The sequence below is a fragment of the Festucalex cinctus genome, chromosome 15 (assembly GCF_051991245.1).
Source record: "Festucalex cinctus isolate MCC-2025b chromosome 15, RoL_Fcin_1.0, whole genome shotgun sequence".
NCBI lineage: Eukaryota > Metazoa > Chordata > Actinopteri > Syngnathiformes > Syngnathidae > Festucalex > Festucalex cinctus.
The window spans coordinates 17,361,000-17,380,176 of record NC_135425.1 but is presented as its reverse complement, the minus strand read 5'-3'; the positions used below and the strand labels follow the sequence as shown (position 1 = coordinate 17,380,176).

General features: G+C 37.7%; 1 protein-coding gene across 12 annotated transcripts in view; it reads left to right on the top strand.

Moving 5' to 3' along the window:
- unc13bb (unc-13 homolog Bb (C. elegans)) overlaps window positions 1-19,177 on the top strand; it is a 55,508-nt gene that overhangs the window by 28,888 nt on the left and 7,443 nt on the right. For 4 of the 12 annotated variants that reach the window (XM_077496867.1, XM_077496874.1, XM_077496868.1 and 1 more), the window contains 26 exons: window positions 276-551; window positions 648-738; window positions 5,863-5,909; window positions 6,120-6,198; window positions 7,787-7,861; window positions 7,967-8,186; window positions 8,286-8,513; window positions 8,616-8,757; window positions 8,835-9,004; window positions 10,717-10,832; window positions 11,684-11,847; window positions 11,977-12,127; window positions 12,261-12,329; window positions 13,145-13,234; window positions 13,411-13,548; window positions 13,619-13,749; window positions 14,155-14,240; window positions 14,816-14,942; window positions 15,033-15,129; window positions 15,204-15,347; window positions 16,305-16,382; window positions 16,479-16,556; window positions 17,374-17,415; window positions 17,554-17,586; window positions 18,704-18,718; window positions 18,819-18,839. In XM_077496867.1, the coding sequence (XP_077352993.1) occupies window positions 276-551; window positions 648-738; window positions 5,863-5,909; window positions 6,120-6,198; window positions 7,787-7,861; window positions 7,967-8,186; window positions 8,286-8,513; window positions 8,616-8,757; window positions 8,835-9,004; window positions 10,717-10,832; window positions 11,684-11,847; window positions 11,977-12,127; window positions 12,261-12,329; window positions 13,145-13,234; window positions 13,411-13,548; window positions 13,619-13,749; window positions 14,155-14,240; window positions 14,816-14,942; window positions 15,033-15,129; window positions 15,204-15,347; window positions 16,305-16,382; window positions 16,479-16,556; window positions 17,374-17,415; window positions 17,554-17,586; window positions 18,704-18,718; window positions 18,819-18,839 (2,908 nt within the window). Of the gene's footprint in view, window positions 1-275; window positions 552-647; window positions 739-5,862; window positions 5,910-6,119; window positions 6,199-6,485; window positions 6,866-7,786; window positions 7,862-7,966; window positions 8,187-8,285; window positions 8,514-8,615; window positions 8,758-8,834; window positions 9,005-10,716; window positions 10,833-11,683; window positions 11,848-11,976; window positions 12,128-12,260; window positions 12,330-13,144; window positions 13,235-13,410; window positions 13,549-13,618; window positions 13,750-14,154; window positions 14,241-14,815; window positions 14,943-15,032; window positions 15,130-15,203; window positions 15,348-16,304; window positions 16,383-16,478; window positions 16,557-17,373; window positions 17,416-17,553; window positions 17,587-18,356; window positions 18,420-18,703; window positions 18,719-18,818; window positions 18,840-19,177 lie in introns of those variants that run through there. The other 8 variants (XM_077496875.1, XM_077496877.1, XM_077496871.1 and 5 more) reach the window with 5 other exon arrangements.

Sequence of the window (19,177 nt, the reverse complement as noted above, 5' to 3'; positions counted from 1 at the left end):
AGCCAAGCAAAATAGACATTGATAAATTAGGATATCAAATGATTGTTATTAGATCAGTGGGGCTCCCTCGTCACAACTTCGTTCCAAATTTATTTATTTGGTCATTGTTTGAACAACATTGAAAATCTGCTTGGAAAATGTTTACTGTAACAATCCCCACTTATCTAACTCAGCTAGAAAAGCTAGATAAAAATATGCAGAAATTATATTTATATAGTTTTGATTTGATCCAAATAATTCAGAAACTCATTATTTCTCTTTCTCTACCAATTTAGTCCAGCGGAAAGTAGTCAACTTGGGTCATCAGGAAACCTGAGTCAGACGAGCTCTCAACTGAGTGAGATCGGTCACGAAAGCACTGGAGGGTCAGAAATTGAAGAATCGTTCCACTCCTATCACAGCGCAAGCTTCTATCCCTCCTCAAATGGACATTTCACAAATAATGGGCAGTCTCCTGTTGGCGAGAAGGTTGTACCTCAGCCGTCCTTTGACACAAGACAAAGCTTGCAAAATGAAACTCCAACAGAGAAAATGTTGTCTAAGCTTCAAAGGTACAGAGTTCTTCACCAAAAATGTCTGACAAATACCTAAAAAAACATACTTGTTTTGTAATCTCTCTATGATTCTCACAAATTCATGTGTCCCAGGTTTCATGATGAAGGACCACCTTTACCATTTTCTCCAGCCAGAGTCCGTTGGCTGAAGGCTATCAATAAAGTCAGAGTTCAGTTACGAGAGGTATGAAGTTTTTTTTTCCCCTCACGTTTTCCTTTCATGTTATCATTCTTACACCACTATTCATACTGGAAATAGGTTGTACTTTTTCTTGAATTCCTCCACAAGGGAACATTTAAGCACACACTTCTTTATAGCCATACATCTCTGTAAACAAATACAGTAGAGCTCAGCCTCTGGCTAGTGGACATCATGGCTAATGATATGTAGTGTCTCAAATGCAAGTGAACATGAATATCAGTGCAGCACATGCATATAAGTTAATAAATATATATATATATATATATATATATATATATATATATATATATATATATATATATATACTGTACATACCACAGTCCAACTTCCTTTCTAGAGCAAAAACACTAAAAATGATTATTTTAATACTATAATTCAGAATGTTCATTCTGTTACTGTTGCACTTGTCTGCATAAGTGATTTTATGTATTTTCTGAAAAGACAAACTATTGCTTTCATAAGAAGAGATCAGTGCTGAGAAAAGTGAATTTTGGCTACATTTTGTGCAATTTTTTATATTTAATTTCACTATATGAAGTTGTCATGGTCATCCTCACTTTCTTGATAATGTGGTCTGCATTGTGGACATTTGGGCATTCATAATATTATGTTTAAAAATATGATTACCTACATGTTGACCACGGCCATTTTTTAACACTTTACTTGTATATAAGTTGTGGATTGTGACTTAGCAGGTAACCAACAGTTGAGCCAATAATGTATTTTTACATTTTATTGTACTCAAATTATGGCATCCTCATACAGGGTTTCATGGAAAGTGAAATACAGACGCAATGCTGAATAAATTTACAAATAATACAGAGAGACATGATGAATGTAGGAATTGCCACACGCTTACCACCTCAAATCATCGTGTGTTTAATTAATTACGCTGCTAGAGGGAGTGAGAAAGCAGTGAGAGCATGCAAAAGGGTGGGAGGATGTCGGGAGAGCAACATTATCATGTGATGTGAAAACTGCTTACCCTCATTTGTCTAAGTTAACACTCGGGCGGTGCCAATGAGGAAACTCATCAACAAGTTAAAGCATATTCTTTAAATCAGGCACAGCACAGATTTATTGTTACACCTGTGGAGGACAGTCACATCAATTAAATGGATCAGGTGTGACGATGCTGATTGTGATTCTTCTTTGTTTTATTTTCCCTCTCCTACTACAAGGTAAGCTTTTTTTATAAATGTTTTAAGTTGTAGATCAATTTTACAGTTAAATAAATAAATTCATTAAAAATGCATGTGTATTACTGAATGAGATGTTTTATTTACTATCTGTAACATGTGAATTGTTACTGTTTAATTGGAGTGTAAGCTGTTAGTTTTAGGCTGTAGACACAACATTGGTTAGCACAACATGAATCACTGGACATGTGAATTAACATACTACCATTCAAAAGTTCATTTGAAATGCTTAAGTAAGTTTGCCAATGGGAAATAAATATATAATGCAGTAAAATTATATTTTTTTTTCTCTTGTGCTGATCACTGTTAACTGTGGTATCTCGAAAGGGTTGGACCAGAGCAATCTTGCAGCTGGTATAGTTGAAACAGGACATGGCAAAAAAGAACAGAGATTTGACCTGTCATCTAATTGCTGTCTTCCCAACGTGTTGCAATTACAGAGATCAAAGCAGCTGCGTGCAAACTGTTAGCCATATAGAGAGAGTAGTAGTATCTGTACACTGCGAGCAAGAATATTGTATAGTCTATACTAGGTTTCCACATTTGGAATTTGGTAACGCTATTTTCCAAGTCATTGTGTGGCTTGTTGATGATGAGCAAAACAGCTTACAGCATCTGACTTTATTTGGCGACACAATTACATTGACCCATGACCCATTTTGGTTCCTGATCCTAAGTTTGGGAACCCTGTTCTATACAGTCCGAGGTACCAATTTAACTTAAAAAAGAAAAAGAAAGATTGGCTTTCGTTTTATTAACGTCAAGTGATTCAGAGTCTGCTATTTTTGCCAATAACCACAAAACTAATTCTCTTTTGTCTGACATTGCCAGGTTCCAGAAGATAATTGGTTTCACCAATCTGAGGGTGTATTACTGGGGAATCAGAGTATTTGTTCTTACCAATGGAAATACCTAATCAAGAGTGTTACTTTGAGATGTTCCCCAAAGGACGCCTCGATGGACAAGATGGGCACAACATACAGGAAGTTCATATACTTCCGCAATCAGCCATGGTGGAACGAGAATTGCACATAGCACAAGAAAACTATCGGCTGGAGTCCAGTCAACTAAACAGCTGTTCTGATTGTGAGTCTGGGTTTTCTGCTGTGGAGCATACTAAACCCCAGATAATTAAAAGGATCCATAATGAAGATGCTAAACAGGATGAGGTGCAAGGCTCTCATAACATAGTGGATCATATCCTGAAAGAGCTTAAAGGCATAAATAAGATCCAGGAGGAAATATCAGACCTGAGGCAGTATCTAACATCTGTACGAGGCTCAGTGGATGAAGTGTCTTGTTGTGTTGATGCCGCGCTAACCGAAATTGGAGAGTTATACTCTGGAGCTTCAGCTGCACCTCCCTGTAGTCCAGTTTCTCAAGCTCACCCAACCAGGCGAGGAAGCCTGGGAAGACAGAACGCTGTAACGTCACCTCTCAAGAGAAACATTGCTCCACTGTTTGATTGGAATAAACATGGAGATATTTCTGAGGGTTTATCATCTCTTGAAATTTCCAAGCAATTGGTTGTCAGTCAAATTACGCATCAGTCAAACCAACAGCCAATCCAAGAGAAGGCATTGCATAGCTCAAATGGACAGGTGGTTTGTGCTCCAAAACAAGATCTTTTGGGTCTTCATCAAACCCAGAACGACCAAAGTAACCACTCTTTGACATCCTGTCACTGCTCAGATGCAGGAATTCTTTGTCTTGACCAAAAGGAGGGCAGGTGGCCTTCTGATTATCAACAGTTCAGTATGTGTGGAGAGGGAGGTTGGAGTGAGTGTGAAATCTCCTGTGAGAACAGTGAAGGACTACACGTTTGGGACTACCCTTGTGGAGAGACACAACGCAGCACACCAGATCATTCTTCACACACTAGTTCTGAACACCTCTCGTTACTTTTCGGAATTCATTACAACTCTCCGTCATCTTCTCCTAGTTTGGACAACAGAAACAAAGGACAACAGAAGGATGAAAAAGATGTTTCATGTGTGTTTCCCGTTAAGTACCCCTACTCACAGAGTTCTGGGTATGACAACATGGATCCTTGTGCAAATGCAGAGGGCATGTGTTCCTCTATAAGTGGGAGTTACTCCACTGTATTGCTGACAGACTGTGATGCTAGCTACCTGGATCTTCATTCGCTGTGCGATGATGATGATCCATCATCTGGTGACACTCTTGAACTGGGATCCGCAGAGAGTTTGGATAGGGACTGGACAGATCACACCATCTCAAGAAATGATGGAGAAGAATCTGTGTCATTACATTCTTTAGAACTTTCTCCCAGAATAGGTTTTGACATTACAACTTTTAGCAAGGCTCTCCTTAGTTTCAGGTCTTCTTTAAAGGGGGCTTTGAATAATGTTGATGGGTGCAAGCCTGACGATTTGGAAGATATCGCAGAAGCATCTCCGTTCTTGATTACACACACAGATGAAGCAGCAGAGGCGATCATCACTGCCTGTCATACAGAGGGACTGTCCAGCAATCACACTCTATGTGTCCCCACCAAGGATGACAGTGAGGCCTCAACCTTCATGGATTGTGGCGAGAGATTTGAGAAACATGCCATGTCGTGTTCAGCTCAAGCATTACACCAAGAGGCTGACCACTCTCTGTCAACTGTAACTAACAGAAGTGATACAGAGATTTTACAAAGCAAAGAAGACTGCCAAACTAATTTGGAAATGTCTGGGCTTTACCTAAAACCACATTATTGCCCAGTGGTGCAGGTTGAAAGTCCATTGGATGCATTGCCCAGTTCAGATGACATATCCTTCAATTCCGCTAGTGAAAACATCGCTGAGGAGATTGGAAAACCTATTGATGCCAGTCACAAAGCACGCATAGCTAACTTCCAGCGCATTCTTAGAGAAAAGAGGCAGACTCAGCAAAGGCTGTCCCAGTCTACTCAAGGTTCTCAGGGGTCTTGTGGATCACAAGGTTCTCAAGTATTCCGATCTCAGGAGAAGTGTATTATAGGTATCTATCTATTTAATCTGTCTAATCTTTCTATTTTATCTAATCTATTTATCTATTGGTCACATATTGAAGTTGTTCGCTTTCACCAATATTTATTCAAAATAAATTTAATGGGATTTTCATTACTTTCTTCACAGAGGCAGTACAAGAAGAAGGAAATCAGGTTACTCCAGTTCTATCAGCTTCATATTAAAATTAAAAGATTTTTAGTTTTTAGTTTTACACAGAGGTGGGCATTCCATCATTACTGAAAGACTGTCCGTCACCGGCATATATATATATATATATATATATATATATATATATATATATATATATATATATATATATATATATATATATATATATATATATATATATATATATATATATATTAAAAAAAAAAAAAAAAAAAAAAAAAACGGGCTAAACACTGCCAGAAGTGGATTTTCGCCCGTCAGTAACTGATGCCTGTTTTGTTGACTAGTGGTGGACTGATGGACTGACGGAGAGTACTGCTTGAATGCCCACCTCTGTCTGTCGGTCCTAAAATAGAGGTGACCAGACCAGCAAAATTTTGTAAAATGCCCACCTCTGTTTTGACCATTAACGTTTGTCTCTGCAAAGATGGATGCGAAACATCGTACGAGGTCATTACATTGAATCGAAAGTGTGGAATCGTTTTGGTAACTGTGAGGAATCAATTTATGTTTAATAAAATGTTTCAACAGATGTCTAGTTTGTGTCGATGTCTTCCATTGTTTACTTCATCATTGAACGTATCCCTGTGTATGTGGGGCTGAAAAATGCTTCACGATATTCCTGCTAAAATCAGAAAAGTCAAACTCAACCTTATGCACGTTTCATTACTCTCTTGCCTCAGAAATTAATTGGATGCTATAACTTTTTGAAGTAGTCTAATTTCTCATTTTTCTTGCAGGTTTGTCATGATGAACCCAATGTAAGACAGGCCTGGGTAAAACCAGGGTAAGTCAAACTGATGGAAAAATTTGGTTTCTTCACATGAATTTGTGAATTGTAGTTCTATAAAGATAAACAAATACATAAATAAATGTGTTGTGTTGTGCATTGGGTTTTTATAGTTTTGCTGTATTATGCCAAAAAAACAAACTCAATTCATACAAATTCTGTTTTGTGTTTTTTTTTTTTTTTTTTTTTTTTTTTGTCTGAGAGCAGTTGTGGACCAGGACTTTATGGGATTGACAGCATGCCAGACCTTCGAAAAAAGAAGCCAATCGCCTTGGTTAGCGATGTGGTGAGTAGAAGCATATTTCTGTTTGTATATATTGTGCATATATCCTGTTCATGTTATTCTTTTCAGTGCATGGTTTGTGTCTTTGTGAGTTCATCTTTCTGTTTGGGAGGCCACCACATTTGTCACATTTTAAATAGCTGTGACTTAAGTGGCGGGGTTTTGGGATTGATTAGTGTTAAACATTGAAACGCATATGAAAGCCAGCTGCTAATTGTTCTCTCCCTCCTCTCTTAAACCTGAAACTATTCCCCACAACTCTCTTGAATGCATTCTCTCTGCCTGGTCAGGCTATGGTAAGTTCTTAGAATCCAGTAAAATATCAAGTTGGATAAACAAAACACTACTTGCCTCAAACTATAATAACTGCAGCATGTTTTTTTTTCCCTCTTTATTGGACATTTTATGTTAAGTAGTTTTTATTTTTTTTATTTTTTTTTTTTATGCATGCATCTTTCCTATATCTAAATATGTTTTCTATGAATAATTCCACTCATCTGCACATATGCAAACTTGTTGATAGCCTTATGTTAAAGAAAGAAAAACCTACTTTGGCCACAGAAATGGCATAAAACTGAGGGATGTGGTAATTGCCAAATTGCTTATTGAAAAGTCGCAAAGTTTCCGTGAGTAACTGTTCATAGGACAGATTAAACAAAACTGGAGAATTTTTGTTTGTTTGTTTGTTTGATTTCCCTCCAAATGATGTCATCTTTATACATGTCAAAATAAGCGTTCCAAGAACAGAATACTGCTTCTCCTAATATGAAACATGGAGGAGGTGCTAGGTACAGTTAACAAGAATATCATGGTATTCACAGTGTGCATTATGCTTTATTTTACATTCAACATTGTGCAAAGGATTCACTATCACAAAATTTATCAATAATAAAAGTGATTAAAAAAAAAAAAAAGGGCATTTGTGGGTCTGGTGACTAGTTGTAATTCACAATGAACAAAATACCCTGGAGTCCACGAGTTGCTTCATGTTCCACATTGCAATTGGTTGTAAAATGATGGTAGAAAATGTACTCTTTCTGTCACCAATGTTCAACATGAAACACTAATCCCATCTAATGGCATGAAATTACCTCAACACAAATCTGACAAAAATATTATATTGTACATTTAGAGCAGATATAACATATGATGCCAGATTTTAAAGTTAATGTTTAGTATATTTGTGGTGTACTTTTGTCAGTTTATTTCAGTAACCTTTATTTTTTCCTGTAATGGCATGTCGACAATTTTGCCAATGTGTTTATGAGCTTGCATCTTTCCTCAAATATATAATACTGACATGGGATAAACTAACACTCTTGCGGCTGTTTGTTTTATATATCCAACTTAACACTTTGTTGTAACCCTCTCTTCAATAGTTCCTTTAAACTAATGTTTCTCACATGGGCTTGTTGACCATTGGGTAAAGTTCTTAGGAAAAATCACAAAACAAACCTCCTAACAACCCTTTTAAACCTTCCCCGTCACTCCAAACAATGACCTCCATTTTAGTAAGTTCTCACAGTTTGTCTTGGTTGTGGGTTATTAACATATGTATTTATAAATATAAACGTTGATACCTGTTCTCCAGTCCCTTGTCCAAGCTCGTAAGGCAGGTATCGCGTCTGCGATGGCTGCACGATCTTCCATCAAGGATGAGGAGCTGGTGAGCGCTGCAAAAATGTGATTGACGTCAACAGTTCACACAATCATTCAGTTAACGCGACTATTTTCTTTTTCTAACCCCCGTGCTAAAACTGGATCAAAACAGAAAAACCATGTGTACAAGAAGACCCTTCAAGCGCTGATCTATCCGATATCATGCACCACGCCACATAACTTTGAGGTGTGGACCGCCACGACACCCACATACTGTTATGAGTGTGAGGGGCTGTTGTGGGGAATTGCACGGCAAGGCGTCCGCTGCTCAGAGTGTGGCGTCAAGTGTCATGAAAAGTGTCACGAACTGCTGAATGCTGACTGTCTACAACGTGAGTACAGTTTCCTTACTTGTACTATGGCCACACTGCGCTCAGCGAAGATTTTTAGCAGCAGGAACCTCACAGATTCTTCAACTGGGTCGTGATTAGGTGCTGCCGAGAAGAGTTCCAAACATGGAGCTGAGGACCGCACTCAGAATATCATCATGGCGATGAAGGACAGAATGAAGATCAGGGAAAGGAACAAACCTGAAATTTTTGAACTTATCAGGGAAGTCTTCATTATCAGCAAAACTGTCCATTCTCAGCAAATGAAGGCAATCAAACAGAGCGTGTTGGACGGTACGTCAAAGTGGTCTGCCAAGGTCACCATCACAGGTATGCCAAATTCTTGAACCAGAAATGATCATAACATTTCATAGAAATAATTGATACTGAATTATTTTCTTAGCTATCTCTTTTTTTCCCCGAATATTCTAGTTGTTTGTGCCCAAGGACTTCAGGCAAAGGATAAGACGGGATCCAGTGATCCGTATGTCACTGTGCAGGTGGGCAAGACAAAGAAGAGAACCAAGACTATATTTGGCAACCTCAATCCAGTGTGGGAAGAGAAGTATCACTTGTGAGTAGCTATTATGTCTGATATTATACCAAATAAGTGAATTTTTTTTAACATTTATGTGTTTACCTTTTTATTAGCGAATGCCACAATTCGTCAGACAGAATCAAGGTTCGCGTGTGGGATGAGGATGATGACATAAAGTCAAGAGTTAAGCAGCGTCTTAAGAGGGAATCAGATGATTTCCTTGGCCAGAGTATCATTGAAGTCCGAACGCTGAGTGGAGAAATGGATGTCTGGTACAATCTAGGTCAGTTTGTTTACTACACATGACAAGAAAATGAATGAACACTTTGGTCTATCCACCCAACACAGAATATTAACTCATTTGCTCCCAAAAATGTATAAAAATGTTCTATTTTAAATATTGCCAGGGTCTCAAAAACGTATTTATACATTTATGATTTTTGTTTGTTTGTTTTGTTTTGGGCTAAAGCATACAGAGGGCTTTGATGCAGCCTCTAAACTGAAGAGGTCATTCAACGCAATGATAGTTATTCCAAAAAATGGCCAACAGCTGGCAGCAGAGTATAAGAGATCAACCACGGCCATGTTGCAACAGCCTCTTTTCTCCAGTGTTTTAACAGTTTTGTGAGTAATTTGTGAAACTTCGCTATATTCTAATGCTAATTGCTGCAAAACGGAAACAGAAATATACTTTTCCTGATGAAAGAAGAGACTCTAATCTTTTTCTTTTGGTAGGTTCCATGTTTTTATAGCAATACCTCTAGAACACAATATTCTGTGGGTTTTGCAAAATCAGTCAAAATCCAGTAAAACAGCTGGGAGTGAAGGGGGTTTCTTCAGTGAAAATGGCTGGGAGTAAATGAGTTAATAGTGCATTATACTGTATATCGCATAGCATATCCTTGGCAATGTATTACTGCTGGCAACAAAGCTACAGTATAATCAAATGGGTTTGCAAACAGCTATAATGTAATGGACCCCTCGTGTGACTTTTTTTTTTTTTTTTTTTTCCATTCTTGCCTACCTTCTATAAGGTTCTCCACCTTACCAGGATACGTTCATTTGTTGAACCTCATTGCACATCTCAGTTGCCTGGGGAACCTTTTTATAACACCCAAGGAACGATTGTCCCTCAAGTTCCACATTCTTCTGCATCAACGCTGCCTTTCCTTGGCCTTTTTATTTTGTGAAACTTTAAGAGTCTTTATTGTGCTTGAAGAGAGTTTTGCTGTTAAAAAAAATAGCAACTAGCACTCTGCAGTATGGTCTCTTAGGGAGTTGAAATATTTCAAATCAGACAAGGCTCTAATTCTGGAAAAGCAACCACACAGGGTGGAATCAGGCTGTATCGAGTTAAAAGCACTACAATTGAAATGGGGAACTTGATTCTCATGCGCTATCAAGAATTCTACAAGATTCTACAGAGCTTTGAAATGAACATACTCAGCCAACCGACAGTAGCAGGGCACTGTTTCTATTATGTCATTTCAACTGCATTATTAAGTGCTTATAAGAGCTTTGGAACAGGAAGAAATCAAGTCTTTAAAATATTGGTACGTTTTACAGTGTCCCTTCTTTCTCCATCATCTGTTCCAAAGTACGCCACACCCTCATTGCTTCTCTTCCCTATTTGTGATTATCAAGGAGCGCTGCTCGAGTTAGAAATTGACCGTCCAACCGACATGTATGAATTACCCCTAATGGTAAGCCTGTCAGAGCAAATAGCAGGGGTGAATCGCAAGATGCTCCGCCTACAGAAAGGCTCATGTCTTCAGTGAACAGACACGGATCCGTACAACCTACTGCCTCTGTATCCCCCACCCTCACATTTGAGAGCTTTTATTAGTAGCTACATGCTCAACAAATCCATCAAAGCTGAGATACTGACATGTCATGCAAATAGACTCTGAGCAGCGGAGTTTTAACCAGGTTTTTTCTGGCCCAGACACCACATGCGGTATGTGTTTGTATGACCGAGTGTGTGTTAAATTACAGAGAAGAGGACGGACAAGTCAGCCGTGTCAGGGGCCATCCGCCTCCAAATCAACGTGGAGATCAAGGGGGAGGAAAAGGTGGCTCCATACCATGTGCAGTATACCTGTTTGCATGAGGTAATGTAGTAATTAATGAAATAAGCATCAAATCATTTTAAATGACTCTATTAAGGGCCAAGTGGATACTATCTGTAGAGCACTTCAATCTCCATTGATCACAGACCTGGTGGCTCTTCCATTGGTAGATTTCAGCCTTACAAATTTCCTTAGTAGGGGTGGAATATTTTATACAGTATATCATACAAGCAAATTTAAAATAATCAAATCTCAGATGGTTGTACATCTCCAGAATATGATTTTCTGGCCAATATTTTTTTTACTCTTATATCTCAATTGTATTTATTTGAATGTGGTTTTACCAGATTGCAAAACAGTACTCTATATGTTAAAACACCATAGCATGCAAAAACATCAGAGCTGCCTTAAGTGTCATAGATGATCGAATATACTGTATCTAAAATTGTGAATTTAATTGTGTTATAAATGTTTTGAACGTGACTTTTGAAGGTGAGAGTGGAATCAAGGACCACACCAAGGTACTTGAAGTCTTGTACCACTTTGAGCTCATTTGAATTTGCAATTTTATTGTTTTGTTTGGATAACATCATGCAGACAGTTTTTTTTTTTTTTTTTTTTTTTTTTTTTTTTAACCATTTAAAAGGAGAAATTTATAGTACAATACAGTTTGGGAGGAGTTCCCACTAAAATCTTGGCCAGCTTCAGAGTAGGTGTTTTCAACATTCCTGACCTGAGCAAGTTAACATTATCCTTTTTGTCAGCTGATTGATTATGATGATGACCTTTGGCTTTTGTCCATGTAAAGGGTATTTCCCTAGAATGAAACATTGCCATCCAACGCGCCAACAATTTTCTGACTAATAGACTGAACCCTTTTCATTCCATCCCAGAACCTGTTCCACCACTCTATAGATATCCATGGACATGGTGCGGTAAAAATTCCAGAAGCACGTGGAGATGACGCATGGAAGGTTTATTTTGACGACGTGCCGCAAGACATCGTGGATGAGTTTGCCATGCGTTATGGAATCGAATCAATCTACCAGGCCATGACGTACGTTTGAGATCACAAAGGGTCATCGGGCCTGATGAGCATAGAATAAGCACTCATCTTGAGCATAGATCATAGTAAAATGCTTAAACTTTGAATTTTTCATGAAGTTTCCTATGTTGCTATTTCCAGGCACTTTGCTTGCCTCTCTTCTAAATACATGTGTCCCGGGGTTCCTGCGGTGATGAGCACGCTGCTCGCCAACATCAATGCTTTCTACGCCCACACGACTGCCTCCACCAATGTGTCCGCCTCCGACCGTTTTGCTGCCTCCAATTTTGGGGTTTGTTCTGCCACACAAGACACACATTTTATTTCCCTATTCTGTTTCAGTTGTATACAGTATCATTTCGCCTTACAGTTTTATGTTCAGTACATCTTTTTATAAAAAACCCTCAATATTATGTCCTCCACAGAAAGAACGCTTTGTTAAGCTCCTAGACCAATTGCACAACTCCTTGCGCATTGACCTCTCTACCTACAGGGTAAGATATTATCATTATATCATTCTGGTACTTTTCCACCATTTAAAACCAACACAATATATCTACCGTATTTTCCGCACTATAAGGCGCACCTTCAATGTGCGACATATTTTCAAACTTTTTCCATATATAAGGCGCACCGCACTACGAGGTGCACCTCATTATAAGGCGCACCTTCAATGAATGACATATTTTAAAACTTTTTTTCATATATAAGGTGTTACAGTAGAGGCTGGGGTTACGTTATGCATCCATTAGATGGTGCTGTGCTAAAGGGAACGTAAACAAAACAGTCAAGTCAGTCAAACTTTATTAATAGATTACAAACCAGCTTTCTGACAACTCCATTCACTCCCAAAATGAATAAACAGCTGTTTCATTATTTTCTCTGAGGTAAAGTATTAGTATTAGCTAGCGATCCAAGATGGCGGGATCTTCTGCGCACGCGCGTCACCGATCGTGCAGGGTCACCGATAGCGTCTTGACAGCGAGACCTGTTGCGGCTCAATATTGATCCATACATAAGGCGCACTGGATTATAAGGCGCATGGTCAGCTTTTGAAAAAATTGAAGGCTTTTAGGTGCGCCTTATAAGTCGTGAAAATACGGTAACTGTTTGTATGTCCAAACTGTCAAAGCAATGCATTTTACAGTCTGTTTGAAATTATAACAAATAAGGCCTAAATTGATATTCAGTACAGTATCTGCTAGATCCAGATCTATAATAGTTTGGGTCCTTCATATTTATTGGATTTGCTTTTACCATATCGACCCTTGCAGACTGAGGTTTAAACTAAAATCAATTTCTTTGTTAGAACCATTTCCCTGCCAGCAACAAGGATCGCCTCCAGGATTTAAAATCCACTGTAGATCTTTTAACCAGCATCACATTCTTCAGAATGAAGGTAGCCCACACACACGTGCATGCACATGAAGTTGATAAAAATACAAAAATGTAAGCAAAAACTGCAAGATGTATTTGATTTGCGATTAAATATATCCTGAAATGAAGGCAAACTGAATATGGTATTATGTGGGGTATTGTCACTGCCAGTGCTGCTTACCCCTTAATGGTGTTCAGGTCCAGGAGTTACAGTCTCCCCCTAGAGCCAGTCAAGTTGTGAGAGACTGTGTCAAGGCCTGTCTCAACTCCACCTATGACTACATCTTCAACAACTGCCATGATCTATACAGCCAACAGTACCAGCCTGTAGAAATAGTGAGTCACACATTGATTAGTCAGTTGTAAAATTGCCATTATTTTTATGTATTTATTATTTTTAATTCAGAATAAGGAAGAGCTCTCTTTGGAAGATCAAGGCCCAAATATCAAGAACTTGGACTTCTGGCCCAAACTCATTATGCTCATCGTCTCCATCATTGAAGAGGACAGGAACTCCTACACGCCTGTGCTGAACCAGTTAGTAATTGTTAGCTCTTGGGGATGGGCGAGTACCGATATCAGGTATCGGTATCAGTGCCGATACTAGCCTTATTTTAAGGTATGGTGGCAGATACCAATATCAGCCACTCGCTTGTGGCATTTCACGATCAGAATCTAGAAATTAAAAGAAAAGAAAATTGCCAGTAATATTAGAATATATAGGTATTTTATTTCAAACTATGTCATTGTTTTGTTTTTTTAAATTCTATTTATCAAAAGTACTAATGGTAGGGACTGGGGATTGGTGCAAAAAAAAAAAAAAAGAAAGTTCCTATTAACTTTACATTTCTAAATTGGGTTCATTGTATTTTGGTCCAAATACTTGTGTTTATTTATTCTCAGAAAGAATCCATTCAAACTCCTATTACATTTTTTTTCTAGGTTTCCTCAAGAATTGAATGTAGGAAAGGTGTCAGCGGAGGTCATGTGGACATTGTTTGCACAAGATATAAAGTATGCTATGGAAGGTACGTGACTTAATGTCAAGTTCAAGTTCACAACTAATGCACTCTAAAGGAAATGAAGAATGTAGTTGTGCAGGCATCTAAATGCTTCTCCTATTTCCCAAGAGTCTCCTTGCGCTTTTCTGTTTTATAGCAAAGCCACAGTATTCTCCAAAGTGTGACAGCTGTTGCAGTATATAGTAATTTAGCTCATGTCCCCAAGATAAATTCCCATGTGGTCCATCACAGGAGAATATCTATTTCGCAAATTAAAGGACCAAAATACTGCTCCCTTCTTGTGCCCAAAGTCAGCTACAATTGCTTCCTGTTTCCTGTGACATCAAACAGGAGTAGAAAAGAAAATTGGTTGATGGATAAAATGTGCATGTAGTTACTTCAAAGTGTTTTGTTTTGGGGGTTTTTTGTTTTGTTTTGTTTTTTTCCAAATAAATTTCCCATCAAGTTAGATAAGTTACAGTAAGCTACTGGTTATAGCAATAACCTACTCCCCTACTACTTTACATTTGTTGTTATTCAGCAGTTGAATTCCCACGCCAACATATGAGACTTTTGTTCACTTTTGTCTTTTCGTTCTCCAGAACATGAAAACCACAGACTGTGTAAAAGTACTGACTACATGAACCTTCACTTCAAAGTGAAATGGCTTTATAATGAATACGTCAAGGAGCTACCCACCTTTAAGGATGTTGTTCCGGATTACCCATCGTAAGTAATCGTTGAGCTCATAAATTGATACCAAAAACTTATCAGAGGGAAAAACTTATAAATGCTTATTGTGTCATTTTCTTGGCGTAGATGGTTCTTGCAATTTGTGCTGCAGTGGTTGGACGAAAATGAGGATGTATCCATGGAATTTATGCACGGGGCCCTAGAGAGAGACAAAAAAGATGGGGTAAGAGGGCGGAGAAACATTTCTGAACATTTGAGGGTGCGCTTCGATAATCATGCGGAACCTGTGCCGTGCAGTTCCAGCAAACGTCTGAGCACGCTCTCTTCTCATGCTCCGTGGTGGACATCTTCACCCAGCTCAACCAAAGCTTCGAGATCATCAAGAAACTGGAATGCCCTGACCCTAATGTCATGGCACAGTACAGTCGCCGCTTCTCCAAGGTAACCCTGTGAAACTGTTATTCTACGTTTATTTTTATTATTATATTTTCTTATTCTGCCATTTTTTGCCGTGCTACTACTTCTACATTTGTCGACTGGTTTAAACCATTCCAATTTTAACATGTTTCAAAAATTCCCGCTTCATAGGCTATTACTTTTATTATTCCTACTTGTATACTTTTCCCACAATTAAACTGTTTTCACCCCTAAAAATCCCCATTCATTTTGAATGAGACATTCAACAATTCACTACCATTTTGGAAAAAAAAAAAAAAAAAAAGTTCAGCTCAATCAATCAATCAATGGTCAACACTCCCCCAATTCCCACATTGCAAAAATTCCACGTTTTTCACCTTAGTGTTAGAGATTAACTTAACCCGTACCTTATTTACCATTCTTTCAATGGCACATTCAAAATAAAAGATTGAAATATTTCCAGTTGAAATTCAAGTCATTCTGCTTTTTCATTTCACCTTGTGACAAGTTTTCAACGTTCGAAAACTTTGCACATCCCAAAATTCCACTTACATATTGTACATTTTCATACAAATCACATCACCAAAGCCATATAATTACGGTACTGTAAATATCATTCAATATCATTTAATGCATGCATTTCCGTCACTACCATTCAAGATCATTCTTTATTGTTCAATATCATTTACCATAGCATTCGACATATGTTTTAACATTTACCATCATTCAAATTATTTTTCAAAACATTTTATTTTTTAAGAGCTTTTTAAAAGAAAAACAATCTATTTTGGTTTAACAGCTTTTCAGTTTGGGAAAGAAAGTGCAGCATTGTTTTGGGATTCGTTTGTTGCATGAAGGAGAATATTTTAGGATGTGGGAATTATTTAATTTCTTTGGGTTAAACTAGGAAGAATTGAACTGTCTTATATACTGTAATTTCATTTTCCTAAAATTGTTCTTTTTCCTCTCTCATCTTCCCAGACTATTGCCAAAGTTCTTCTGAAGTACAGTGCCATTCTTAGCATGAGTTTTCCTTCGTACATCGACAAGGAGAAGATCGTAAGTGGACTTTTGACTAAATTAAACCAAATTTGTTCCTATAATAATCTTCTCCATTATTGTAATCTCACTCTCTCCTTGTTTGCTTCTGGGCAGCCCTGCGTCCTGATGAATAATGTGCAGCAGTTGCGAATCCTGTTGGAAAAGATGTTTGAGTGTATGGGTGCCAAAGAGGTAAACCTTCGAACAAATTTTATTTGGTTGAGATGGCACACGGCATCAAATGTCCTCCTGCTCAAAAATAATAACTAAGCAATTTCCAAGTGCAAAGTGTGATTGAATTGAAAGGGAGTGAGGCTAGTTTTATTTGATGTACTCTATTACTAAAGAGCAAATGTTGGTATGAATAGCAGTTGTCAGTAATATATTGATGCTGTGAATTTGATGCTGTGGTAGAAGTGATTGAGACAATTTTCTCTGCATTTGAGTTCTGCATGTACAGTAGCTGTAAGTAGGATTGTGATGTACTCCCGCATAGCTTACCTTTGACCTCCTTTTCGAATTCCGAGCCAGTGCTGTTCCCTAAAGTACAGCTCCTTGTGGTTTGCATGGTCAGTTTTAAGTAGGGATGTTCGATCCCACTTTTTTTCAGACCGATACCGATACTCAGACCCTCAGTACTCACCGATACCGATACCAACTGCCGATACCAGTAGTACATTTTAACAAATAAAAAAAATCACTAAAAGATATTTTTAAACAAATATATTTTCTTTAATTTTGACAAAAAAAGTTTAAGATTCACAATTTTGAAGTATTTCCAAACCGGTGAAGTTTTGGTGAAAAGTTAGTTACAGGCAAGGAGGAGTCACTTAACATCTTTCCCCTCTGCCATCGGTCGCTTGTACTCGTCTGCGTCACGAGTACTCGAGTACTTGAAAAAAGGCTGGTATCGGCCCGATACCGATACCTGGTATCGGTACTCGCCCATCCCTAGTTTTAAGTGAGTTGCTTGGGCATTTTAACTTAAATTTGAACCAATGTTTTAAAGCAAGATGAGTTGATGGAAGAGGAAGAGGAAGAAGCAGAAGAGGTAGGTTTTCGGCACAATGTGACCGTGGCTGAAAAAAGGCCAATTAAATATATACAGTATTATACTGGTTACCTGTGCCACTTTTATATTGTGTGTTTATATTGCATCATGACGTGCCTTGTCTGACTTAAACAACAGGTGATGACTTGTAATGAGGAATCATTAGCTCCGGTGCGTACTATGGTTAGATTAATAACTAGTTCCATTAGACATAGTGACGTATTTGTACTGTGATACCTAGTGATGGTACTTTGTGTCATTTGTGACAAAAGTAGTTACTGTTACTATTCTGTGATGTGGTGGCAATGAAAGTTTGTCCCACAGTTCTTTGGAAGGCCACCAGATTAGATTTAGCTGTTAGTTTTTACTTTGTGCCTTGATAGGTAGATAGGCATATGCTTGCCACTTCATTAGGTACACTTGCTCAGTCTAATGAAATCAAATACAAGGGCTGTATTTTTAAAAAGAGAGAAAAAGGCATCCTTTATTGCAATTTTTTTTATTTACACTAAGTTAAAGTTAATTTGTTTATTGTTGTATTTTGCAATTATGCATGTAATATATATATATGTCACTGTAAATTCAAATTAATTATTCAACAATAATTTGGTTTGATATTGCTCTTGTATCGGATGTTATTGAATTGTGCTAATGTATCGGATGACATTAGCAGTTTGTGGACATTTGCAGTATTTTTTATTTCAGAATTTGTATTTATTTTCACTTCCTTGGAGATGTCATGTTTTGTTTTTCTTTTTTTTTTCCCTAGTGCAACAATAGAATGCCAGAATGTCAGGCAAATTATATGCAATCATGTTTCTGATATATGTTTGCAATCAATTACATATTTATTTATTTTTTATTTTTTTTCCAAGCACCTTAATATTTGACTCTGGTTTTGGCAATGAGACTTGACATCATCTTTTCATCACCTCTGTTAGTTTGAGGAGAGTGAGGAGGAGGAAGAGGGAGTAAGGGAGGAAGGGGACAAATTTCAAGTTGAGGTTTGTTGCAGTCATAATTGTAGCCCATCCTATTGTTTCTATCCCATTTCTCCTCCCAGAAACATAATACATTGTCAGCTAAACCCCTGTGGAGTTTCACAGGGTGTGTAATAACTTCCATTTCTGGTGATAACAGTCATCAGTCAGTCTGTTCCAAGGCCTTTCCCAAAATCTGTTCATTCATTTACTCTTTAACAGCTTTCACTGACTGTTTTTGTTTTTTCTTAATATATGTCTTTTCTTAATATATCTCCTTTCCCCTCCTCAAATATATTCTGCAATAGACTGACGGGGAGAAGGTGGGTGTCAATATTATATATCAACTTACAGTCTATATTTTAATAATATGATTATTGCTTATTTATTGACTAAAATGTCTAACATTCCTACCACATTAAGCTGGATACTCCAGTAGAGAAGGTAAGAAGAATGATAATCCGTTTTTAACTGCCAGTCCTCCCCTGAAGCCTTCCCTCAGTGCCACCTAGCAAAAATGTTTCAATATTTCTGAAATCTGAAAAAATCTCCACAGTTAGAAAGTTGCTCCTCAAATGAAGTTATTTATTCACAAAACTGTTCCACAAAGAACATTTTTTTTAGAGGGGAAAAAAAAAAACGTCAGTGATTTGAGCCTTGCTGTAGAGACATTTTCCTTTTCCTTCTCCCTGTTTTATTATAGTATTGCAATGATTTATTGGTACACATTGTTAAAATGAAGAATTTTTACAACTGTATGGTGAAAGTAATCCCATTTATTG